Genomic DNA, 26,529 nt, shown 5'->3' on the forward strand with positions numbered 1-26,529 from the left:
CATGCTTCAGAATAGCTGCCCTGAGTTGTATCAAAGGACTGTCCACAACCCTTTTCCTAAGAAAATAATTAGGAAATCCACTCTATATTTCAAAATCTGAACAAAGTACTTTAACAAACTTCACAGCAGAGCGGGAGCAAGCTGCTGGGTGAGTGGTGACAAGGTGTTTCATAACCGAGGATCTGCAAACCCTTGCTGACAGCAAGATCAGCACAGCGGGACCAGTGTTCAAGGAAAGATATTTTAAGTCTGGCAGAAATTTTACGGCTCTTCTACATCCCGAATAATCACAAAATCAGTTAAGGCAATTTTTGTTTCTGAAGGGCAGCATCTGGCCTACTTGGCATACTTAATTTCAAATGTGTATTTTTCAAAGCAAAAAGCATAACAAAAGTATAGAACTTAAACTGGCAGAACACTATACTTTGGAAGATATTTTGTAGTTAATAACAATTTAACATAGCACAAACTCCACTTCTGCTGTGCTTCAGTCTGATGCAACCTAGAAAAGCATCACATGCAGTTCAGAATAGAAATGCTAAAACATCTTTTAAAAGCAGTGGTACTACCAGGCTCTGCTGCTCTTACAGGAGCAGTAGCTTCTGCAATGTTTTTAGTGACTGGTTTTAGTGTTTGATACTTATTGTGAATGGATGAGATTCTAAAATTGTAAGGGAATGTGAGGGGTAACATCTTAGTCACAGCACTGCAAAATTTATACTACAGTTTTGTCTGTTCCCAAAATAAGAAAATAAGAAGGCTGTACAAACTTTAAAAGACTTGTACCAAATTTACTGCAATTAGTGGGAGTTTGACTCATGTCTCCATTCACATGAAAAGCCCTCCCTGGGGCTGAACCTGACCCTGCCTTGTGCAGGACTGGCTCCTGCTTCATTCATCTCTTACATTCCCCTGCTGGTTTGCATTCAGTGACCTTTGTATTTTCCTTTCACAAACTGCCCAAACATAATCTGGGCATGTCTTGGAGAGCTAAGCTGTGCCTGAGCAATGCGATCAAGCGCCAGCTGCCTTTGTTTGTCCTCAAGTACCATGATACTCCTCCACTTGGTACATTCTGGAAAAATCTGGGTAGCCCCCCCAGCGTGCCTGGGAATGGCCAGACCCTGGGATGCGTACATGCACTGTGGGCTGGAGGAAAGCCAAATAGGCTAATTCCTCATTTGTGTTGATTTTATTTAAGCTTCTTCCTAACAATATTTTGACCTGGGTAGAGAAGAGGAGCCATATGGCATCTTCGCCACTGACAACAACTGCTGTTAGTGCAATCAGCGCATTACCTAGGTGATTTGTTTAGATTCAGCTGTGTCACTAACTTGTGGCAAACTCAATTATAATTAAGTTGCGTATTAGGCAGGGTCTTAGTACAAGCTGTTTTCACTTTCATATGCCATTTGCATTGTATTTTCTGCCATAACACTGTTTACAGATGAAGTGTCCTGACCAACTGCTGCTCAGGGCCATTGCCTTCCCCACTTTCTAATCCAAGCCTCACATGAATTTGTCTAGCGTGGCACCCCCAAGAAATCGGACAGCTACAGCATCAGCCATAAAGCCATGCCATAATTACAATAAAAAAATAGAAATAATGCACAATCATCAGCCTTAGCACCTCATCTTGCTAAAGTCAGCCTTCAGATCCCCGCTTTTGTTATTACTTTTTACATTTGTATTTCAATTATACTGTAAGCTATTTAAAATGGGGAACAATGCCTTCCCTTATTTTTATACAATATCCAGCCCAGTGAAGCACCCAGCTTAACTGAGGGCTTTGAGAGTCAGAATAAGCCACCATTTGTTTTAGCCATTTGCTGTCCTAAGAGGTAAATGATGGGTCAGGGAACAGCTCTGGGTTTCAGCAGCATTTTCTAAGGTGTTTATCATGTATATTTTCTCAAAAAGCATATATGAAATAATGATACCTTTTTATGTCTTCTACAATTCCTAATTTCTTCAGACAGTTTCCTGTGATAAATAACAGGATGAAAGAGCTCAATAGTACCAACACCCAACAACCCCCCCCCCCCAAATCAAGCATCCCCCCAATGTACTGCAGACAGAACAGTGATATCCCCTCCTTTTTACAGTATAGATTTCTGAATCAAATATTAACGACAATGTTAAGCATAATGTAAATTGGTTCATAAAGATTAATAAAGAACAAAACAGTGTTGAAAGTTATCTAGGGCTATTCTATTTCTCAACTTTACTGTGTTAACACGTTACTTAACGGAAGGCATACAGTTCTTAGAAGCTTACTGCTTAAGAATACTGAATGGCAAAAAAAGATTTGTGGATACTGTCAGATCACACATAATCATTGCAGCTGCTTTAAAAGCTTTTTGCTTTTGAACCATAACCTCAGAACAACAGGGAAAAAGATCATAATAATCTAATTACAAATAATGACCAAGTACAGAGTTATGGCTTTGATAAAAAATACTTTAAAAACTGCAATGATAAACAAATTAGCACCCTTCTACTATGCAGTAAATAGCTACAGTTCATTATAAAAAGAACAAAAGAATATCATTTCTGTAGGTATTTAAGATGTGTGGGACAAAATACGGAGCAGCAGACAATGGAGACTTAATCCCAAATGAACAATATTAATACCATAAAAATTCAGCAACTCTGTGAATTCTCTACATCCTCTGCCTGGAAATGGAGACGACCAAAATGAGATGCAAATCAGTGCCTTTATCTAATGAATAATGCAAATGAGCACTCCTCTTATGGTGCAGCAGTCTGCAGGAATCCTCTCTGCCTCACCTCACATTTCTTGTGGATTTAACCACCATGTGTCAGAAGAAATTAGAGAATGGAATTGCCAAGAAATGACAAAGCCTTGGAGCCCCAAGTCAGTGCAGACAGTAAGGTACATTAAGATGCACAGTACAGAGGAGGAGAGAGCAGACATCTCATTAAAATGAAAATGTCGCTATTTTTCCTTCACCTAGTTAATGGAGTTGTATGACGTTGTAATCTGCATTTATTTGTGTGGCTACTAGTTAGAAACATCCTCTAAAATGATACCAAGGTGGGAATCTCAAAAACTTTATAAAATCTTTCAGGTTTGTTTTGTTTTGTTTTGTTAATGCTGGTGCTATTTTATCTCTCTGATATCAGTTAACTGCATCAGCATTTTTCTTGTAGCATCACAGAGCATGCTGCATCTTATCCATTAGTCACAAGCCTTGCTGTAACTTTCCCTTAGCATCTAACATTACCCTCCAAAAATATTCTCAAGCAAACAAACCTCGAAGGCGTGCAAGCCCTGAAAATTAACTCTTTTTTTCCCCCCATTGTTATTTTGCCTGAATGCATTTGTGATTCAGAATCCAGGACAGATTTCATCTGTTCCATTAAAACCTCTTAGCATGTGGACCAGTTGTGCTGCCACAGCTGTCATCAAGTTCTTCCTCTTTGTCATCGCATCGGGTCCCCAACCCAGGGATTTGTGAAACTTAATGCTTTTCTGACAGGTACTCTCTTAAAATACAGACCCAATCTAACAAAGCCATTTACTCCTCAGACAACTTCTTAGTTATCAGATACCGGGCCGTGAATGAGCAGCCTGACTATGAAAGGGATCTCCCAAGGATTTGGGATGCCGGGAGGGGATCCCTTATCATTGAGATGCACAGGGGATACACAGGGACTACAGGTCTGAGCATACAATTTGGCCAGGTGGTGGTTCAGGCAAGCACGTTTTGGGGTGGTGGGAAATAGTCTCTCACTTGAAAAGTGAAGGGCACCTCAAAGTCCTGAACTGTAAAGCTGAGAACTTAATGCAATCACTAAACTTTGGGGTGCCAATCATATACTACACAACCTTAGGGTCATGTTCCTGTTGTTCACTGAGCCAGCAGGCAACAAATCAGTGTTTTGGTTCAGTAACCCATCAAACAGATAAATCTATGTACTAAGCAAAAGAAGAGATTAGAGATGTCTTACTATATGTCCTTTCAGGAAATGTGGAAAAAACCCCAACCCCTTTTTCTCACAAGCTGACAAAGACATCATTGCTATTTATACTTGCACTTCAGTTCATCGGTTGGAGGCACACTGCAGAAGATGCAAAAGCACTAGCGACGTTGCTACTAAATTAAGAGCTTACGGTTTCTTTTTAATAGTTGAAATCAAAGACATTTCTCTATTGGGCAGCTTGTTGCAAACTTCATAACAGTGAAAAAAAAAAAGAAGTATATTTTGGATGGATTTTCTCTCAGCTCAATCCTAGTGAATCAAGGGGGAATTGCTTGGGATGCAGGTCTATAAGGAATTTGGTGTGAACTCCATAAAAAGGCAACTTGAAATCAATATAGCATTTTCACTCTCTTAAATTAGAGGGACATGGATAGGTTCTCTGCTCCTGTTCCTGTTAGCAGTTACCATGCCAGGAATATACAGAGTTTAGGTTTCTTATAGCAAGGGCAATGATAACTATAGAGAAAAAAAACCTACTGTTAAAGCAAACTAAGCAGTTGATTTGAAGCAGGGAGACAATTAAAGCACAGCATTTCTGAAAGAGTAATAAAAATGTCACTGCAAATGATAGATTGTTACAAGTCCTTGGCTTCTTCCTAGCACTGCAATAGAATATGGTGTTAAATCAGTTCCAAGAGATTATCAGTGGTACATGTTATTTTCACAAACTCAAGGAATTGAGTATCATTTCATAAATCAACTGCAGGTTAAAATTAGGGTTTGGTTTTTTTTTTTCCAACTTTAGTTCTGTGACCTTTACACATACAATTAACAAAAAGAAAATTATAAAAAAATAGTTGGAACCTGACTCAAACTGAAAAAAGCTAAAAAGATTCCACTAAATACCCAAACCAGATCAGAAAATAGCTCTTCTCTATGGCTGCAGATCTGCTTAATGCCTGTGAGGTTCACTGATTGCAGAATAAGACACTGCGCTGCAGATACTGTAGAAATGGACTCTCATTTCTCATTAACTTAAGACTGTAAATTACCTGTAAAGCGTGCCCATATTTTGTGTTATGTGTTACTTTCTGTATTGTTTTTCTGCATAAAGCATTAAGCAACCTAGGTCAGAAAACTGTAAATTATTAAAACCAACAATAACTGAACCCAACTACCTAGCATGAGGAGATCTACAAAGTAGAAGGCTGAAGCAGACATGCTTCATGTGTTTATGGGCCAGATAAAGTCTTCTAACAAAGTCTGTGTGACAACATCGTTGGGAATCTCACAAGCGTTTCTTACATGGAAAAAAGCTGATTTCTCCTGCAAACAAATTATACAAGAATCCTCCGAGATCTGCACAGAAATATGAGGGATCTCTGTCGTCTTCTTCCGAGATGCAACATTGCTACGCGCTTCTCTCCATGTGCACAGGCTGCTCAGGGGCTGCAACACCTCCTGGGACACTGTGGGCAGGTGTAGGATCACAGGGCAGGGTCTGCCACCAAGACCAGCATTACCTTGCAGACTGCTGTCACTAGCTCAAGCGAGGAGGTTTATTGCCCTGTTCTTCAGCAACAGCCCTTTCCTATAGCTGCACTGACAATGTTCGTATGTATTTCCCAGTGAAATGCTGTGGATCTAATCCCTGGTTAAGAGGGATATTTTTGAATTCCAAAGGTGTTTCCAATTTATGATTTATTTTTGTAATTTATGATTTATCATTGTAAAAGTAAACATGTTCTGCTTTTCCTGCAAGGCTTTATACAGCTTATAATTATAAACAAACCAATTACTAATCCAGAGTAAAGGCAGTGACAGCAAAGGCTTGCTCAGCATTGCCCTTACATCTACTTTCTGAGGCCTTGGATGTTGGCTAGGATGACAGCCAAAAAAACCCAACTGTGACTGGCTTATGTGACAGCAGTTTAGAGAAGTTCATGTAAGGTGGTGTCATTAAAAAAAAAAAAAAGTGTTAAAACAGGTCATCACAGGTGCCATTCATCTCTAATTAATTTGTGAAAAGCATTATTTTTTTCTTGGTCAGCTCCTGTAAATCTTCTTTTGGGTTATCAGAAGGAACTGGACTGGCAGGAGGAGGATGCTGGCAGTTGCATTAGCATAGGTGCAATGACCTTGAGGATGGGAACTGAAAAAAAACCTGAGGCTAAGGTTAAGTTCAGTGGGACCCTGCTGCTGTCTGATTTTTGTTTCTGATCTTATGCACAATTTTATCATTCCAAACCCATCACTTACCAGTATGAGGCCCTTGACAAGATACAATCACCAGAATGACATTTACTCTAAATTCTTAGTCAGGTTATTATTGATCAGGGGAGTTGAATGCTGCCGTAAAAAGCTGTGCCTGCTTTCGTGGCACTCCTGCAATGTATTTACTCTCTTGGAGACCGTGCCTAGGAAAACCAGCACAATGAAGGGGTCCTCATAAACCAATCCACGTTTCAGCACATGCTTCTCCCATCCTACTGCTGAACTCCTTAAGACTTCAAAAAGATTTCAAAAACATCTCACCTGTACTCGTCTAAGGTCCACAACTGAGGTCTGTATGGGTCTGTACCATTTTAAAAGGGACTGCTGCTCCAAAAAGGGTAGCAGAAGTGTAAGTTAGAACAAACCCATCAGCTCTGGTGGCTTCTCAAGCCGCGGAGCCCTTAAGGCATGATGAGGCAGGGATCCAGCCAGGAGGAAGGGAGGCTCTTGTGTTCTTTGGAGCAACTCCCCATTTCTCTCTTCAGACTTCCTTTTCTCCACCATTTTGAAGAGCCTCCATTTCAGTGAGGCTGGAGAGAGGGGCTGGCCCCCAGGAGTGCAGGGATGGCACAAAGGGCAGATGTAAGGGAGCCACCTTCTCCATAGTGTTTGCACTGTCCCATTCAATGCACATACACCACTTTACACCAGCTAAGGACTTGTAGAAACAACTTGTAGAAGGAAAGGAAACAAATGTGTGTATGGCTTCAAAAAATACACCAACCCTGTGTGAATTTCGGACATCGACCATTTGTCCATTGTTTAACATTTAAAAATCGCATACTCTCTATTGTGGCTTAAAATTTCAGAAAACGTTATGCTGAAAACCCCATCTTTTCTGATTAACAAAAAAAGGGAACTGTTGAACTCTTGTTTGGAGACTTGCTTTTAAACCTATAAAACCTAAAGTTCATAAATGACAATGCTTAGCTAATGTTGAGCGCTGCAACCGATGATGGTGCAATTATGGAGAACTATGGGAAGATTATTCAATAATAGTATTCTGTCCTTTTTAATTATTTACAAATAAGCCATGAGATGCATAAAGCTAAAATAATATATTTTAATATGTAAACCCTGATATGTATTCTATGTATGTAGTCTAGTTGGCACTTTCCATCTAGAAGGTCTAAAATACACTTTCAGTGCATTCTTGCATGCCCCCAAAATTGCCAAAACTGTACCCAAGAAAAAAAATGTATTCCATTAACCAAATCCTGTCCTGTCACTGGAGACAATCAGCCTTGCACTGAAGCTCACAGGGGTGAAGTAATCCAAAACCAAGCACCAGTATAATGAGTAAAGAAGATTTTATAACTGAAAAAGGTTGGAAATAAATGAACTTCAGTGAAATTGCTTCTGACAAGAAAAAGATGAAAATATAAAGGCATACTGTTAATTTTGCTTTTACTTAAGATGGTTTTAAAGTTTCCAGTTGAGAGTTTCAAACCGGTACAGTACAGAGGATAGTATGCACTACTAAGGAAGCAGTATTTTGGCACAATCCATTGCTGTCAGTTCAAGTCCTTCTGTTGACTTATACAGGGCACACTGATTTCAATGGAAGATCATATTTTAAGTCTGTTTATGGAAAGTCAAACATTGACTCTTAGACATGAAATATACATCATGATTCACCTTTATCTGCTTTTTAGTTATTGAAGGATACCTTTTTTAAAAAATCAAAGCCAGTGCTTCAGATAACAAAAAGCTTGTATGTTCTTAAACTTTTATTTTCAAAAGCTTCTCTCACTCCTGTTTCAGGAAAAAGCGAACTCCAGGTGCAAACTGCTGGCAAAAATTTACCCCCAAATTTTAGTGAGGAAAGCTATATTGCTTGAACCCCTTAAACCCATTACTTAAAGTTTCTGGAAGTCTCAGCAAGCTCTTGCAAAGTGAGACACCTTGCTAGGCTATTTCTGCAGGCTATCCCTACAGTATTCATATTGCTTGGCAGATCCATATGGTCAAGGAAGCCAAGAGGCATGTCAGAGTCTAGAAGGCTGCAATAAAAATAGATGGGGAGAATAGCACATGTAGAAAGAGTTGTTTTAACAGTCAGAAAATTACATTCTGTACTTTTTTCTATAGCTATGCACATTGTTGTTCTTAAGAGATGAGGGCTTTTGTGTAGTAGTTTGCTGTTCCTTTTTTTTTTTTTTAATCTTTTTCCCCCCAGTCATTTGTAAATGTCACCCACAAGCAGCTCTGTTTCTAGTTTTCGCTGGAGGAAAGTGCCTTAAGAGCAGGTATAGATGGTAAAAATCAAATTGGTGAGTTAAAATGATGGCTCCTGACAGTTTTACAGATAAAAATCTAAAATGCACCAGGATGCTGGAAAGACATAGTATGTACGTGTAAGAAAATGCTCCTCTCATCATAATGGTATCCTCTTTTAAAGGTTTTACAATTACTTAGCTATAAAAATTCTCTCTGGGCTGAAGCCTGACATAAAATATCTCTGTTATAGCACAATTTCTTGCTTGTAATAAATATAATTAAAATTCATTTGCGCCCTTTTCTTTTCCCTCCTTTTTTTATTCCTAAATTCCATATAAACAATCTAAGGAACTAGAAGATAAGAAATAAAACTATTTTACAGAAAATATGATACAGCAAACATCAAAACTACATGAAATCACTTATGCGTGTTGCTATGCCAGCTCAATGCCAAGGATTTTCATGTCCCTAGTTATATTTGTACTTGTAGATCAAGATGGTGTCACTGCAAGTGACCTGTGAAAACATAAACTTCCATACCCAAAATGTGTATCAACAGCCATTGTTTCTACAAGTAAATCGGGTACAGAACTGCTTCCTACTTTTCAGCTAGTGAGATTAGCATCCCAGTGTACACAGTGACGTGAATATCACCAGTCAATGACCTTAATAGTATCTGGGATTATTTTTGACTTTTGAAATCCAGCTAGTACTTACAGGCCTTGAAAAAAGTCAAGAAATATTTGGTTTAACAGATCTCTTTCTTACCTGGTTTTAACTACTCTTAAATAGGAATGTGTTTTTTTTATGTATCCAAAATTGCAGCTTTGGCAGAACAGTATCAGCATTGTTTAAAAAAAAAAGCAGGAGTGGTACTCATACTAAAATTCAGCAGCTCCCACAAATTCACCCCTTTCTAAACTCTGTGGATAAAAACAAATGACAGGTTTTCATCCTTGCATAACGAGATGGGTAATTTCCATACTTTGTCAACACAGACTGCTAATGCTTGTTTGGATTTCTCCTGCTCTGCTCCACAGCATAGAGCAGAAAGGATGAGAGAGCCCGATTATCCTCTCAGTCGGTACATTTATTTTTTTCTTGAATGCTCTGGCAGCGTACTGTGGGCTTAAATGTTTGCATGGGGCAACTTGGGCTGTATATAGGACTGGCTGCTTTCTAGGTAACATAAATGTCTAAATGTTAAAATCATTATTTGGGAGTCAACTTACTGACTTCTGCTTTCTCAAAGGACTCCAGGGGAACCTGCTAACCAGAACAGTTGTCCTGATGCATACAGGGTTTGCAGAACTCTCAGCCAAGTTCACTTGGCTTTGTTTCAACTAAGATGCTTACAAATGGAAATTTTAATATATGGAATATATGGAAGTGCCTCAGGAACCTGCATTTGGTTTCCAGTGATTCTTAGCTGTTACAAAGTACAAGCCCTGCAAGAAAGAAACACGAAACTCTGGGGTTGAGAGACATACATGTACTAAATGAAGAAGGAAAAATATGTTTGTCTAGATAATTTGGACAAACCTGGGCAGCATAAAACTAGCTCTACTCAGTTCTGCCAAGTAAATCCAAAATTCGCACTCTGAGACTTGTCCATCACAGCGGGAGGAAATATAATATCACACTCCTTGTACACTGTCCTCAAAATGAGACAGCAGCCTGGAAAGCCTGCACAGCTCACTTGGGACTGCGGGGCATCGCACCCGAGACCGAAACGTGCGAAAGCAAACCGGCTGCTCCCCGTGATGGAGGTGATCCTGCACCACTGCTCCTCCAGGCCGACAGCATGACACCGGCAGGTTAAAAAGCAAAGGTCGCTCTGCTGAAAGGCAGATCTACCCCCCTCCTAGAAAAAAATCTCAGTCCGGGGTTTCTAGCAGAGAACGAGCAGGGTCACCCGCTGCCGCCTCCTCTCAGCCCGGGAGGGTGGGGAGGGACGCGCTGTCGTACCCTAGACAAGGAGCGCTGGTCGGGATGCTGCTTTACTGCATTGTCTCTCTGCACCCCAGGAAATCCTGTTAGGAGAGTCTCCCTGCAGTGAGCCACAGGCTCGAGATCTCCTCTGCCTCACCAGAAAAGGTTCAAATTACAATACATTGCTAGTAAAGATTTTATTTATAAAGTAGTATTGTTTTATTGCAGAAGATGGCACTAAAGGTGCTGCTGGGGGGACGTTTCTGGTCCAGCTGCACTGACAGCAAGCCATTCAGATTCTCCCGTGGATGTCAGGGTATCCATTTCACAGTGGAAGCTGTTTATTTCTTTATAAAATTGCTATTGCTGTTTCCACACCCAAACAAGACCAAAAGCCCAAGTTCTTGCAGAGTATTTGGGCAGCTCCCCCCAGATACCCCTCTTGGCCTGTGGAGGAAGGTGCTTTTGGGGGGCCCAGGGTGCCGAGGGCAGCAGGGTGGGGACACCAGCTCAGGTATTTGCAAGAACCTCATCCGCAGAGCCACAGTTGCCCCCAGCAATCCTTTGCTTTCTAAGATCAATTATTATTGCAATAATTTGATCATTGTGTTAGCTACAAATGTCTCATTATTTCCAGCTAACTCCGGGGAAAAAAACAAAATAGGAGAGCAAGTACCAAATGGAAGAAAGGCAGTGTTAAAAGCAGCAGTTAAGTAGTTTCTACAAAGTGTATTTATAAAATATACATCTTGTTAAAAGGATGCACTTTCACACATAGTAGTGATATGTGCCTTAAAGCTCTGCAACTGAAAGTAAGTAGAAGCCCTTGACTTTCCTTAGAAACCCTGTTTTTCCCCCAGATATTTTTAACAACTTAAGTACTTTGTGGGTGTGCTTTTGCTTTGTTTAAGGTTTGAAAACATTCCAGTACCCAAAGTGTAACTGAGGAGAAAAAAAAAGCAACTGGATAGAGTTTCATTAATGATTTACTGGGGAATCTTGATGTGTGATACTGAATAAAATGCAAATCTGTTTTACCGGCAATCCTCAGTTTTAATTTATGAGAAATTATTGATTTTTTAGATTGCTTCCAGTTGGAAAAAAAGAGATTTTACCAAACCGTTTTTTTTATTTCCTGCTGTCATTAAGTATATCAATTTTTTTCTCTTTTATGAAACCAAGAACTCCTTTCCCAAGAGGTCGGAGGATCAAGGCGCCTTTGAAGTGTCTGCAGGCAGGTGGCTACCAAAGGCACAGGTAGGCTGTTGCCCCCGCGCTGACCGGCAGGAGGGGACCGGGGAGGACAACAGCAGGAGCAAAGGGCATGGTGTGCGCTTCTCGCTTTCCTCTCGTCCTGCTAGCTGCTTTGGTCTGAGGCTGGAACATCAGGACCAAAGTGGTGCTTTGATGGGAACAGCCATATCAGTGGGGTGGCAGAGGTGTCCTGCCCTACGCAGGGGAGAGGAGAGAAGCGGTGGGGGGCCTGTAGGTCACCATATAGTCTTGCAGTTCTAGAAATTAAATGAAATACCCAGTAACTTACGTGGAAACACCAAAATAAAAACTCTGCTCCCTGAAGGATAAGGTTCCTTCCAACAATGACAAAGCAACACTTATATTAATTAAATGTGCTCAAAAGAGTTCAAAAGAGATGCAGGTATTGTAAATAAAGTCTGCAATAACTTCGAGCTGTACATACTTTTAAAATATACAACTATGAAAATCCACATTAAACAAGATAGGAACAATAGCCTCATCTTTAACTCCCTGTTCCCATTCTACCCCATGCTACTTAATAAGATTGCACAGATGGAACTAAAATGAAGGATTGTATGTCCTTATTCACTCCATAAAAGAAAAAAGCTTTTTTTCTTATCAGCATCTCTTAACGGTATGGTTCAAAACTGTTTTAAAATGTCTTACCCAAGAATGCATGTATGTATGCCAAAATGCTTCAAAAAGTACATTTTTCTTTCTCATTTTGATTTATATATATGACTCAGAAGAGTATCTGTTAATTTAATTATTTCAGTAAACATAATAATGGTATCACTAAGTACACTATGGAGTATTTTCCCTTTTTTAAGGAATACGAGCCTACTTGTAATTAAAGGAATGCTATATTATTGAAGCTGAAAGTCTCAGAGGGAAAAATTTAATGTCCACCTCTTAATATTATGCCAGAATTACATGCACAGAAGACTTTTTAATAATCTTTGTTTCTTAATTTAGTTTTGATTGGCTATGAAATACAGACTAGCACTCAAGGGCTCAAATTTCTACTGCCATCAGCATTTCTGCTCTACAAATTGTACAAATGCACCGGACTCCTGTCTGTAGGCTTCTTTTCCAGCTTCTGTTTAACCTATGAAGAATATTAGCTGCAGGCAACGATAATTGCTGATAATTTCATCATTTTTTAGCCACTGGGATGTGGGATGGTGTTATGATAGCTAGGTCTAAACATAAGCAGAAAATTGTATTTTTATGTTGCCATTTCAGCTGCAAACACAGGTTGGTAACGTAAATTTGTCTCCAGTTTGCAAATTACAGCAATAGCCACTAGGAGTCTCCTAGTTAAGTTCATGACGAATTTACACACTAATCCTGGCTAAGGTTTGAATGCAAACCCCCATACTAAATAAAGGCTGGCTTTCAGCACAGGGGCCAGCCCATGCAAGGGGCAGGTGTGACTTGGGGGCAATGGGACCCCCGAGCTGTGAGTGGCACCATGCGGGCTCCCGATGCTTGTAGCAGGGGCACAGCTGGCAAATGTTTTAGAAATAAAGAAGTCAGAAGCCACCTATGCACTGTTCTTGTAAGGCAAAAGATGGTAATGGTCATGAAAAGTCAGATTTGTTTCTTTTTATAACTGGACAAGAGTTTTGTGAAATTGTAACAAGTGCTTACAAAGAGGGAAGTATATTTCACCAAGGGTTAGTTACCCCCAGGGATTTAAAGCAGATTTGTTTTGTAAATGGAAATGCTGCAGGCCACAAGAACTAAACTAGCACACCCAGGTACTTAAAAATTTGCTTACAGTATCTCTGCAAAATGAATCCTGCAGTTCTGAAAACGTGAAGTAGCTTCTTTCTTTTTTCTCTTCTCCTTCCCCTTCCCTCTCCTCCCAGGCCAACTAAGTGTAAGCGTATGGTGCCAGACACACTCTTACCAATGTCAAATGCCCGAAGTTTGTGAATTACAGACCCACAGGAATGGTCACGCTGGCTGAAACGCCATGATAGTCCAGTCCAACTCTGACAAAAGATGGCCAAATTGCCTTGAAGGAATGCCACAGAAAGCCGATGTGCATCGTCTGCCAGCATGCATGCCTCCCGCTAAGCAGCTAGAGATTGCTTTAAAATGTACAGGGAAGCCAGAGGTGACCACTCAACCCCCTCCGCAGGGGGTTGGTTATCCCGCAGGCAGGAGAAGCGCTACCTGTTGGGAAAGGATGCTGTTCTGTCCTCCTTACAGACACAAGCAAGTCCATGGCCAGAAACCATGAACTTTCACTGCTCTAAGTCATGCATTTGTTTATATGTTTCTTTCATGCATCTCTCCTCTCGAGCAAAATCCTTTCCCAAGCCCTAAAAGTCCTGAGTGACTTTAAAAATTATGAAATTTTAAACAAATAATAATTGGGAGGGCTATTTATTTGGCTTCTGCTTTTTGAGCTTCTCAGTTTCATTTTCAAACTTTTCTCTGCAACCAGAAGGACTAAGAAAATAAAGATGATGTTTTAAATGAAAGCTGAGAATCTCACATAATCATAGGACTCCAGGGGTTTGAGGTTTCAGAATAATCTCATCAGTTGTCAATACTGAATGTCACCAGAAACTATAATGTTACTCTCAGAATAGATAGCATAAAAGCAATTGTGGGATAGTTTTCCTGCTGCATATTCCCCGTAATACCTACAGACGCTGTCCTGGAGGGACGACCCAAAGGTACTGACAAGTGGTGAGCTGCCACGGTTTAGCTGGGTTTATCTAGAGGAGTGTTCCATTATGCAACAAACCAGCATGTGCAAAACCTTGTTATTCGGTCTGTCAACTACCTTACTGAGTAAAAATTCATAATGGACTTGTAAGAATATTTAATTCCATGGGGAATATACAGAAATAAGCAGGAGGCAAATCTTACCATTAACTGCCCATCTCCTCCGTATTGTATGCTTGGCGTGCATTGCAATGCATGATTGCATTGTATGTTATTGCAGACTATTACCATCTCCCTCTCACAGACTGCCTTAGATTTTACCATGACCTCCCAGCAGGACTTGGGTGAACCTCTCAGTCTGGTTGTGTTTCAGGGATATAATCTATACTACATTGATAGCTGACACAGGCTCAGCAGCTAGTACCTTAGTCCGTATAGTCTGTGGTGAACAGAAAATTACAAAGCCTGAATGGAGAACTGATATGCAAACAAAACAGGAGGCTGCTTCAACCTCCTCCTCTTCCTGCAGAAGCAGGCTCAGCTGTTTGGTGCCCTTGTTTATTGTTAGGATATCTGAAAGGACCCTGATCTCCTCCAAGGCAGCGTTAACCTGATTTTAATAACAAAACACTGGCACACAGGTTTAGCAGCAAATATCCAATACTCACAACAATAAAACCAAGCATTTGTGCAAGGCAGTTCAGCACTTCACCATGCTGAAAAGAAACCTTTGGACTTCTGTCATTTCAAATTCAGGATTTTTTAGTGCAAGAACACGCCTAAGAGGAATGCACTCTTTTCTACTGCCCACCTTCTCCAAGTATGTCAGTGTTATCTTCTTAACTCATTTTCTAAAACTAAAAATGAACACAAAAATAAGAGATCTCCTCATTAGGAAATGCCAAAGGCTCAGCCCTACAAATATGTAAAACCTTATTTTGAAGGAAATGTGTAATTTCTACATGTAGCTATAGTAGAGATAGACATGAAGCATTTTGAGGGATGAGAGTGCTCTGCTGCTATGTAGTACCTCAGGAATACTGAGTATTTCTGTCATTTTCCCAGTGTTTCAAGTAAGTCAAGCCATTACCAATGCATATCTGAATATAGTGTATATGTACAATATACATCTATACTGAATGCAAATACAATAGTTTATCATGTAGGAGTCAGTCACTGTACACTCACATCACTAAATACACACCCTCATTGTGTGCGCTCGCTCTCCCTCTCCCCAGTTCTTCCTCTTTCTTTACTTCTTGTGTCGGGATTCTGGTGGCCTTTTGCATCTCAAGGGCTTAAGCAGCAAGCGAGCTACAGCCGTAACCCCAGATCATTCCCAAGCAAACCTTCATCCCCCATCACAGCATCAAGGACCTTGCTAGGTCAAGTGTTTTCAGGGGGAGTTCTGGCACCATTTTTAATACTTAGATTTAATCAAAATGTCTTTTTGTTTGTTTGTTTGTTTTTTGTTTAAAATCATTTAACTAGAGAGTGGACTGATAACCAGGCCCTTCAGAAATTTAAAAAATTACTTAAGACAGGAACTGCTGCAATGTTTATCTCCACTAAAAGGAAGAAACAAGTTTTGCTGGGCAGTTTCTTTTGCATTAAAAGAACAATTTTTCTTATTCACTACATGATGAGTTGCTAAACGTCACCGATTGAGGGCTAAATCACAGCTGTTACTATTCTGAGGGAGAAAATACATTTCAAGATAAAGAAATAAGAAAAAGACCCTATTACGTGGGGCACGTTGCTTTTATTTGTTTTTAAACAGTGGCTGCTTGAAGCTGCTCAGAGGTTTTGAGTGTCAAAGCCATGTCAGCAGAGATGGATTAGTGGGCAGAGAGCAAGGGGTGCAGTCAAAGGTTCACAGTGAATGTAATTTATTCATGTAGCTCCGCAATTTATCACGTGGCTATTACCATAATGTACGTGGGAAGCAGCTGCATGCGTGCACATAATGCCCTAAATGTATGTGTGGTTGGACCTGAACTCCTTGCAGAACAGTAGTGGTTGAAAATGATACCATAAGGCATTTAAAAGCAAATTTCCTTCCTGTGGGGATGCTGTCACACAGCAATGATGATTCATACACAGGCAAATAAATACTTTGTAGACTTTTCCCAGTTATGATAACCTCACTTACCAGAACTCACTGGTTTTTCAAATCTAAATTATGTAGGTAATGTGATGTATGTTTCCACTGCTTTATTAACAGATTTAAGTACATACGCTTTGCATCTCAAACTCACATTTTCTAGTCAAGGAATACTGTATTTTCCACTCAATATTTAACAGAAATAGTCAGTGGCAAAGAAAATGAATTTTCCCTGTTTGTGAGGAGAAGCTGAAGATTTCCTTTAACTCGAATGACCTCTTACACCACGATCTATCAAACACTTGGGAGCAGCACAGCTGTACAAGGTTGATATATATAGTGTCTGCCTGGTTTCTCATACCTGTACAATTATTTACCAAGCCAAACATTTCCAAAACTAGTCTCTAATTTTAGGAGCATCTAAATTAAGGAACTTGACTTTGGTCTCTTTTAGTTGGCTTAAATGCTTACCATTTCAGTTAAAGAAGAAAGCTGTCAGTGTTGCTAGAGCTGGCCCCCACCCGAAGGTGTTTCTTCCTGCACTGTCCATACACGCAGATATGGACCTGCTGGTATGTACCTGCTGCATGCGGTGGCAAGGCTCAGGCAATGCTGCCTGCGGCTGCGTGGGCTTGCCAGAAAAACTCCACCAGCCCAGCTCCCACCACTGCTTTTTAAGCTTCTGCAGTTTAAGTTTCTAACAATGGTCTCATGTTTGGAAATTATGCTGAATTATATCACACTATGATGCTTTCAGGTGATCTCATTGGAACCAATTCACTCAAGTCTTTCGTGATCCACGCAAATGCACCCCAGTTACGGGTTAGTGCACTTAGAGTTTTATGCTGCTTTCTTTTAAAGTCATTAAAAGTTGACCCAGAGAGACACCGAATTCAGGTAAAGCCAAGTTAGGTCCCCGTAAGTAGAACATCTCATTGCCCAGCTTAATGTACTGCTCAGCATTTTGTTCAGAACCTTTCACAGTTGGAATATGATGCAGATTTTCTTGGATAATTACATGTATGCTCTAGGGCTTCCATTTGGAAGCCATCTATCACAAATATATACCCACTAATTATGCAAAATGAAAAGCTTGCCTTACCATTGCACAGAAAGTCTCGGGAGGATCTCCACACGTTATGTCTGGGGGATCCAGAGTCACTTTTACGTATTTGATCATGTCTCTGGCTTCCGGCTGGCAGGCCATGTAATCCCATACTTTTCCTTCTTCTGTGTAAATTTGAGTCTTACACACATCATAGTGTCCCCACACGGAAGGGTAGTGCTGCATCACGGAGGATACGGTAACCCAGAGGGCGTGAAGTGACAGAAATCTTGACAAATACATTTCTAAATCCTTTTATGTCACCTTCGTAAGGATGCTCAGTACTGGTGTACGTGCAGTCTATAGATTATATGTATACATACATATACATGTATATATTTTGTAAAATAGGTTCCAACTCAAACATGAAGCATTAGGATAGGGTGTTTGTTTCATTAAGTTGAAGACTTTGGTAGAAGCCACCCAGACCCCGATGACAGCCTTTCACAGCAATGCAGCGCTTGTCCTTTGTCTTATAACTTAACTGTCAGGGCTTCTTGTAAAAGATGTCCAACAGCACATAACAATTTGTGAAGTTGCAGGTCTTCAGCTACTGTCGATAACCCTGAGTGATCCTCCGTGTTCAGGGCTCGCAGGGGATGCCCAGATGCACTGATAAATCAGTATCCGAAGCAAAAGGATGAGTGTCTACAGGCTGGTGTCTGTTTCCCATCAATCATTCTTTTCTTCTGCCACCAGCACCCTTTTAGAAACAATAAGAGTTAGAGTTATTGTCCAAGAATCAATGCATTACAAAATATATGATATGTTGACATTTTGGAGGTTTGATGCAATATAAAGCAAATTGGTATAATATGGATAACCTTTACTGTGGGTGCTGTGCTAGAATGAACAAACTAACAAAATCATTCACAGTGAAAAGTATTTTGACATGAAGGATTTAACTCTTTTCTAACAAAGAGAGATTTATAATGTTGCAGGTGAGTTACAGGTTTCTGCTTCCAAAACTGTATTTTCACCCTAGCAAAATGGAGAACAAGCTACCGAACTCAACCATTGCCCACATCGTGCAGGCAGGGGAGCAGGCAGCCCAGTGCCGTGGGGCAGCAGCAGGAAGGCTCTTCTATTAAAGTGACACAGAGATGCGTATCGGGTGCTGATGGTCTCTTGGCAAGGGGACCTCAGCAAGCTCCAAAAGCCTCACGCATTTCTTAGATTTTTTTTTTTTTTTTTAAGGGTAACAAAGATATTGCAGCACACTTCCGTTTCCTTGAAATTTCTCATTAGCATTGGAAGAGCTTTGCTCCTTTTTTTTTCTTTCTTTGAACTGTGATTTACTGATCACACTGATGATAAACTACTGATAAAGATAATGGTTCATTTGTAGCCGACTATAAGGATGCTCTCCCGCTCTGTTATGGCAGTCTTACTTTCCTAGGTTTGGGGGTGGGGGTACCTGTGTACTCAGTGTTTATTTCATAGCAGATATATCCCCCTTTCCTCTCTTCAGAAAGCAACTAGAAATTCCCTTGGTTTGTATCACCTCAATCATATTATTACAGGTATAAAATCCTAGGATGTTATTACAACGACTTAAAATACACATTTGCTAAAAAACACAGGTAAAAATACAAATTATGTACGAGGGAAACTGCAAAGACGGAGTAAGTACCCTAAACACAGACAAGGAAAACTAGGGCTAGGAACTCCAACTCATTTCTCTCAGCCTGTGCCTGACGTCAGCCCGTGCCAGCCAAGGACGGGGAGCCTGGGCGCTGGGCTCTCTGCAGGAGGATTTCAGCCAGCCGCCACAGCACCTCTGCACTCTTTTTGTCTGGATGCTAAAATCTAAGCAAACCCATCAGACAGATGGTAAGAAACAACTGTAAGTCACCACTTTCTGCAGCCCGCTTTGCTTGTTCCCAGTTTTAAATTATGCCCAGTGTCATGAACCCTCCTATACCCCAAAACCATGGGAAGTGGTATGTGACCTGGGGAGCTCCTGAGCATGTCACTTTGGTAATACACATTTTCAAAATTTACCTTCAAAGCTATTCGCAAACGGCCTCCCTATATTTAAATAATGCTTCATCTTAAACTGAGCTAAACTACAGACACTATGAAATGCCAACAGATGGTTGAATTGTGTTTCCATAGCAAAGTAATTTACAATAATTGCCGTATGGACGTAAATGCAATTTTCCATTATATTCATTTTATCAAGTGTTACCATACAACTCTCATATATTTTATCAGAATATGCAGAGAATATCTGAATTTTCATGCAATAACAATTCTCAATTAGTTCAAATATATTTAAGCTTCAAATCTGAATCTGACACAAAAGCAGAAATACCTAAGACCAAATTAAAATTATATCTTTTCAAGAAGCACACTGTGTAGTACCACTGTTTTTTGTAGCAACTTTACATTATTTTTGTTTCAATGGGAATGTTTACTTATTATCTTGGAATTCAGTAATTCAGAGAACACTTTCCATGTGATTTTAAAGACACCTCATGCTCTTTCCCTCTCATCCTTTCCAACGTATTTCACTATTTTGCAGGGGAAAAAACCACCCCCAAAACCCCATAGCTTAGAACAGTCATTAAACAAAAGGGAAACTACTCTCTGCTAAAAAAAGAGCCAAATGACTTTAAATTTGTGACAAATCAAAACATACTCTGTATTGGAGAAGGCTTGGTCATAGCTGGAATAAACAGTAGGTGAATTTCATGTTTCTATGTAGAACTAAGAAGTTACTGAGTTTAATTATCCTTAGACTACAAGCCTGTATATTCAGGCAAAAATAGATTTGTTTTCTTTAATATTTTCCTTGCTAGCTTTTCAGTTACCCGTAACATTTTATAACTGCTGAGACTCAGATCCACTAATAAACAGGACTGGATAGGACTAAAATAATGTGAAGCAAGCCACTACCTTAACACCCTATGCTAAAATACTTCCCATATAACGAATTCTCATTAAAGTAAGCCAGAGTCATAATGACGGTCATTACACAGAATTATAGACTATAACATTGATCGAATTTAGTGCACTGACAAGGAGAAAGTGCAGAGGAGTGCAAGACATCTGAGCATTAGGCAGATGTAGCAGCGTACGACAGGCGTTCCTGACAAGAAGCAGCCAATTATAGCTTAAATTTCTGGCATATAACCAGTTCTGATTAATAGTTTTCCATTACATTACAGACATATTATTAATGTATTAAAAATGTCAAGCTTTGGCAAGAACTAATATGGCATGGCTCAGTTAGTCTGCAGTATCTTCTTTTAATGAGCTTCCATTGATACAGAGAAAGATATTGACCAAAGCACATTAAGGATCATGTGCTGAGCACTGCTGGGGTTTTTCTGACGGAGCTGTTAAGATTTGTCTTGCTTATATTTATTCCTGCAGAGTCACTTATGACATGCATTCTACATTTCAGTGCTCTATTGCTAAGGACATATCTATTTGAATTATTCTGTAAAACACCGTTTAGACTAACATTTCTGAATTTTACAGCTGTACCAGTTGTGTAGTGCTAAGCCTCGTGCTGTGGGCAAGACAAAGCAATGTTTTTTTGTCCCCAGTAATGCCTGTGCATCTGACCTTACAAAAAAGCAATCAAACAAATCAGGAATAACTAATGCCTGGTGCCCCGATCCCCTGCACCCCGCAGTGCTCTGCTCTTCACACACCCTGGGTGTTGGGGGCCTGTGAGGGTGGCAAAGAGTGAGCAGCATCCTTACTAACTGAGGGCAAGGGAACGGCGAACTGCTGAAAGGACATTAGCTAAGGTATGCAAAGCCTCCAGAGCACACTGCTCCTGGAGATCTCCTTCGAGGGGCAACAGCAGTATGAACGGCAGGATGTTTTGGGCCTTGAACATTCCCATGTGCCATAGCCCCTGCAATATGGAAAACACCGGGAGGCACCGGAGCTGAAGGCCATTTCTGCTGTCTCTGCCTTCCCCCAGAGCACTGCTCCATCTGCAAAGTGCTGGGCATTCAGGCCACAGCGAGTATGTTATGGCTGTTTGAGAAGAACGGCACGCAGGTGATGCATGTGCTTCCCTTTCCAGGTGGGTAAGTCACACCTTGCGCAGCATTTTTTATTCTGCAGCCTGAGCAGATACCCCCTTCAAAAACCAGCTAAAATGCATCTCGTCAGAATCGGTGCCGCTGAAGAACTTCAGATCTCGTTGGGGGTTGTTAGCAAATACTCCTCCTCTGTCTCCTTCCATCACTGTGAAAATCCACCCTCTTCCCCAAATAACTCCCCCCGCACAAAACCCGTGTCGGCTGCATGCCCTGCAACAGCTCCCTGCCGGGAAGTCGCTGTGCAAACCGTACGGGTGGGCTCCTGGCCTCCCTCTTTGGCACACAGCAGGTACGCGAAGGAGGTAATAAAATAACAACCGATTGCCTCTCACGCAGCGCATGCATTTGATAAAGTGTACGCCGCCACCGCGCACGAGTAAGAGCGACAGCCAAAACCAGTTATTATAATGCATAGCAGTCTGAGGAGAACCGGTTAAAATCATAAGCAAGGCAAGGAGTGCTGGCTGTCACCTCCCAACACTAGCATCTGCAGAACAGTTTTTTTTCCAAAGGAAACATGTTTTAAGTTTGTATCCCTAACAGCTTCACCAGATCAATGTATCTAATCAAGCCCAGGTAAAAAGACCTTTTGTGTCCACTCCAGTTACTAATTATTTAAAGCCAGTTTAGAACGTATAAAATAATGTGTATTACAAAACAGAACTAATCCTCATACCTGCAAGTTACAACAGTTAATGAAAACCAAGTGTTTTATACCTTGCTACACCTAAGCAACTTGAGAACCCGGTACATAAATCCAGTATTTAAAAAAACCCCACCAACCCAACCTCTTTTATAAGTGCAGAATTATTCAGCTATGCAAACAAGAAGGGGGTCTGTGTTTAACAATTTAACAATTTTAGCTTTCCATCTTACTTGGATGAAATACAATTGCTGTGGTGCCTTTGGATTCAAATGCTGCTCCAAATGAAGTTTAGGTTCTATTTTTATCCAGCTTATTTAACTATTTAGCAGAAAAAGATTTCCGTGCCTCAGGAGGAATTTAAAATGTCAATACCTATTGGCTGAAGGAAATAAAACACAGTGTTCTGCTACCAAAAAACTGGGATTCAGCACTATACTTAAAATATTTCTGGTTTTCCCACATCATTCTTTGCTGAGTGACACCTCACACTACTGTTGCCTTTACTTGCCGGGTATCATCAGCTGTCAGCATATGGAGTAAAAGCACTTCAGCTATTTAAATTTTAAAGGCTTTGTATGTAGCTGCTTTAAGTTTTTCCTCTAGAATCCTTATAATTGTGGCTTATTGCCTTAAATATCTCTGTACCTAGCATCAACCTGTTCTGCAAGTTTTTTCTCTTGGAATTCAAGTTAGCATTTGGGGTGGTTGCAGGTTTTTTGGTCATTATTTTTCACCGTCAATAAGGTAATACATGCTCCTCAGGCAGTGTATCCGGCATACAGGGCTACCAAGCTTTCAAGTCGTAGCGTGAGCTGATGACACCTCACAACTGAACGAAAACAAAAGCCTACGAGACCCTGAATTTGTTCTGTCCTATTGCCAGGTTTTACACACGTAGCTAGAAAGTTGGTGCCACTTCTTATCAGTGTCACAGGGCTGAGGGTTGATGGCAAAGTCCACGACTCCATGAGAATATTGCCACTAACTGCTGGAAACTCTCTGGCAAACATCCGTTAAAACTCCAAAAATATCCCAGAAATCAGCCTTTATTTTGTTTCCAAATAGAAAACCAAACCAAACCAAACCAAGAACGCCACACACCAAAAAACAAGCTGGGGAAAGTTCTACTGTGGTTTTCTTCCCTTTGACTGGCTGCCCAGGCCACAGCTTCTCATCCTCAACCGCATTGTCCTTAGGCAAGACAGTGATTTATTCCCTCTTTAAACGCATCTCCACCGTTTGTTTCACTCACTGTCTGTGCTAACATCTCCACAGAAGTAAGGCTGGCTCCTAGCACATCAGATCCGGAATATTGAAAAGTTGATTGCAGAACAATAAAAGTATATTCAGCAGAGGCCAAAAATGCACACACACCAACTCTGAGAGCACAAAAGCATCTGTTTTATCGGGTTTGGCTGATCTGCGCTGCTCACCGCCATGCGGGGTTTCTTTAGGGGGTTTTGTGTGCGTGTGTGTGTGAGCGAACGTTTAGAAAAGCCGCCTGCAATTTCCGATGCAAGGGATGGAACTGTTTCCAGGTTGAGTACCAGTGACCGGTCCGCTGCTCCTCGGCCAGCGCGGCTATTCTCCCGCCACCGCCACCGCCCTCTGCCAAACGGGACTTTTGATCCTCGGCCCCCCGCGCGGGAAAATCCGCGCCGCGGGGCGGCAGCCGGCGCGAGGGTCGGGCCCTTCCCTCAGGGCTCTCCCGCCGCCTGCGCGCCGCGGCCGCGCCCCCTTCAAAGCCCGGCGCGGACCGACCCGAGCTCCGCCGGTTCCCGCGGAGGAGGCAGCACCGCGCAGGTACCGCCCCGGCCCGGGCCCCGGGCCCCGGCCCCCGGCCCCCGGCCCCCGGCCCCGGCCCCGGCCCCCGCTCCCGCTCCGCGCCGGCGGCAGGGGGCGCGCGGCCCGCGCCGATCCGCCCTCGGTCCGCGGCCCGAGCCTCCGCGACGGGGAGGGGGGGACGGGGACGCCGCCGCACACAGGGACCAGCACACGCACGGACCCCCTCCGCGCCGCGCAGCCCCCTCGCCCCCTCCCGCCCCGGGGCGCGCGGAGTTGCGGGCGGGCGGTACTCACCGCGCGGGCTCGGGCTCGGGCTCTCCCCCTCGCCTCACCGCGGGGCGGCGCGGAGCCGCCGCGGCGCCGGGACGCGCTGGGGATCCCTCGGCGGCGACATGGGGGCCGCGGAGCGGGCGGGGGGTGCTTCCCCACGGGAAAGTTGCCGGCGGGGCACGGTGTCCCGGCGGGGCGCGGGCCGCCGCTGGCCCTAGGTACTTGTCGGCGTCGAAGTTTGGCGGCGCGCGGTCGGCGGGCGGCGCGGGGTGGTGCGGGCGGGCGGGCTACCGCTCTCCTCCGGCGCTCGGCGGGGCGGCGGGCGGGGCGCGGGCGCGCAGATCATCGCCGCGGGCGCGGGCGCCGCGCAGGTGTTGCCCGCCGGGGTTCCCCGACCGCCACCGCCACCGCCACTCAGGGCGGGGGCGTCCCCGCGCGGGGCGCCGGCGGCCGCGGCATGAGGCGCAGGGAGAGCGGCGGGCGGAGCGCGCTCGGGGCCGCGGCGCGGCGGTCTCCGGCGGCGCGCCCAAACTTCGGGCGGCGGCGGCGCTTCCGCACTTCGGAGCGACCTCCCCGCGACTGCCGGCGAGCGGGGCGGCGGCAGCTACCCCACCTCCGGGCCCGCGCGACGCGCGGCCCTAGCGCCGCCGCCGCGCCCGCCCCCCCCCGCCGCCGCGCTCCCGCCCCGCCGCCCCCGCCGAGCAGACCGCCGGCGCCGCCTGCCCCGCGGGGCGTGGGGTGGGGGTGGGGGGGCCGCCGGCCTCCCGCCCGCAGCCCCGGCGGGGGGCGGGAGCCGCCCAGGCCGGCAACGCCGGGTCCGGCGGGGCTGCGGCTGCTCCGTTCCCGCTGGAGCAGCCTTGTTTTTCCTTTTTTCACTTCGGCTTCGGCCTGGTAACGCGCGCGCGGAGATCGCCGTAAGTGGTTCTGCTCTCCGAGCCCGGAGCCCGGGCGGGCTGACCCGAGCGCCCCGCCGCAGCGGCGCTCGGGCGCGGGGACAGGGCAGCGTCCGTCCCGCCCGCCTCGCCGGAGGGTCCCTCCGCAGGGCTGGACGTGCCTGGATAGCGCTGGTCCTTCCTCTGCCCGCTGCACCGAAGTGCCACCGAAAGAGAGGGAAAGCGTTATTTGTACTGTTGCGGTGCTGCTCTGACCGCCCTCCTCGTAGCGGTCCTTCTGGGCTTCAGAGATGCGAAAACTCCGGCCCCACAATCTGCTCTGCCTGCCCGGTTCCATCCTGCACCCGCTCCACTTCTGTCATTTGTATGGGAGACGTACACAACTCTCCCCTCCAGACGTCTCCAGACTATAAAACAGTATCTAAAACTGATAATGATTAGTGAGTCCCGTGTAGGAATTGTGCTTACTCCTGGCAACTACGTGGTTACCGAATTTGACCGACTCCGGGTGCCAGGTCTGGCCAGTCGGACACTGGCTGTATCCTGAACGCTCGGGAGCTGTGTTTATCATTCGTTTGCGTGTTTTGCATGTTAAGAGGTGTTAAATGGGTTTATGCAGGCAACGGTGCCATTGTATTCGGTTGACAAGATTTGGCATTTTGCAATGCTGGGATGTAGCCAGGTGAAAGGAGGCAGTGGAGTTGTGGTAGAGTAAGAGACTTGTTCTCCATTTGGGCTTCAGAATTTGGTAGGTTGTGTAAATAACTGGCAGAAGTCATTGAGAAGGACGTTTTACTTCCTCCCCTTATGGACTGGTAAACCAGCAAAGTCAAAAAGATGCCTTCTAGTTCCTCCCAGCTTTTTTTTCTCCTGTGTGGGCTGTGGTGTTGCTTCTCTCTTTCCATTCCTTCTCTGGCATCTCTGCGGCTCTGTTAGTGCAGGCACCACATACATGGAAAAGTCATTTGTGTGGGAAAGGCAGGAATGATCAAAGGGGTGGGAAAATTCAGCTTCAGGGTTTTTCAGCCCCCAAAGCAGTTCTTGCTCTGTTTGCAGCCTCCTGGTGCAGGGGAATTGTCCCCGAGCTGGTACAAAAGGATAGAAGATGAAAATGAGTAATTTTCCTTTACCGCTTGAACTGGAACATGTCAGGCATCGAGGCTCCTTAGGGCCTTTTGTAAAGGAGAGGGGCAAGAGTTTCACTGTGGTTGGAAGAAATGGGTTGTTCCCCTAATTACAAGACAGATGGATGGCTGTACAGCAAAGTGCAAGACACCATACTCAGTGAGCCAAGTGCCTGCAGCAGCACGTGCGGACAGACCAGCCCTGCTGCCCATGGGAGC

The 26,529-nt window shown here is 43.5% G+C and overlaps 1 protein-coding gene across 9 annotated transcripts in view; it reads right to left on the reverse strand.

The window, feature by feature from the left end:
- The window catches only part of NTNG1 (netrin G1), a 168,659-nt gene that overhangs the window by 134,899 nt on the left and 7,231 nt on the right, over window positions 1-26,529 (reverse strand). For 7 of the 9 annotated variants that reach the window (XM_052801118.1, XM_052801121.1, XM_052801120.1 and 4 more), the window contains exon 2: window positions 17,523-18,228. In XM_052801118.1, coding sequence (XP_052657078.1) covers window positions 17,523-17,768 — 246 coding nt within the window. In that variant the 5' untranslated portion in view covers window positions 17,769-18,228. Of the gene's footprint in view, window positions 1-17,522; window positions 18,229-23,339; window positions 24,012-26,529 lie in introns of those variants that run through there. The other 2 variants (XM_052801126.1, XM_052801119.1) reach the window with 2 other exon arrangements.

This window comes from Harpia harpyja, chromosome 11 (genome assembly GCF_026419915.1).
Source record: "Harpia harpyja isolate bHarHar1 chromosome 11, bHarHar1 primary haplotype, whole genome shotgun sequence".
NCBI classification, from domain to species: Eukaryota; Metazoa; Chordata; class Aves; order Accipitriformes; family Accipitridae; genus Harpia; species Harpia harpyja.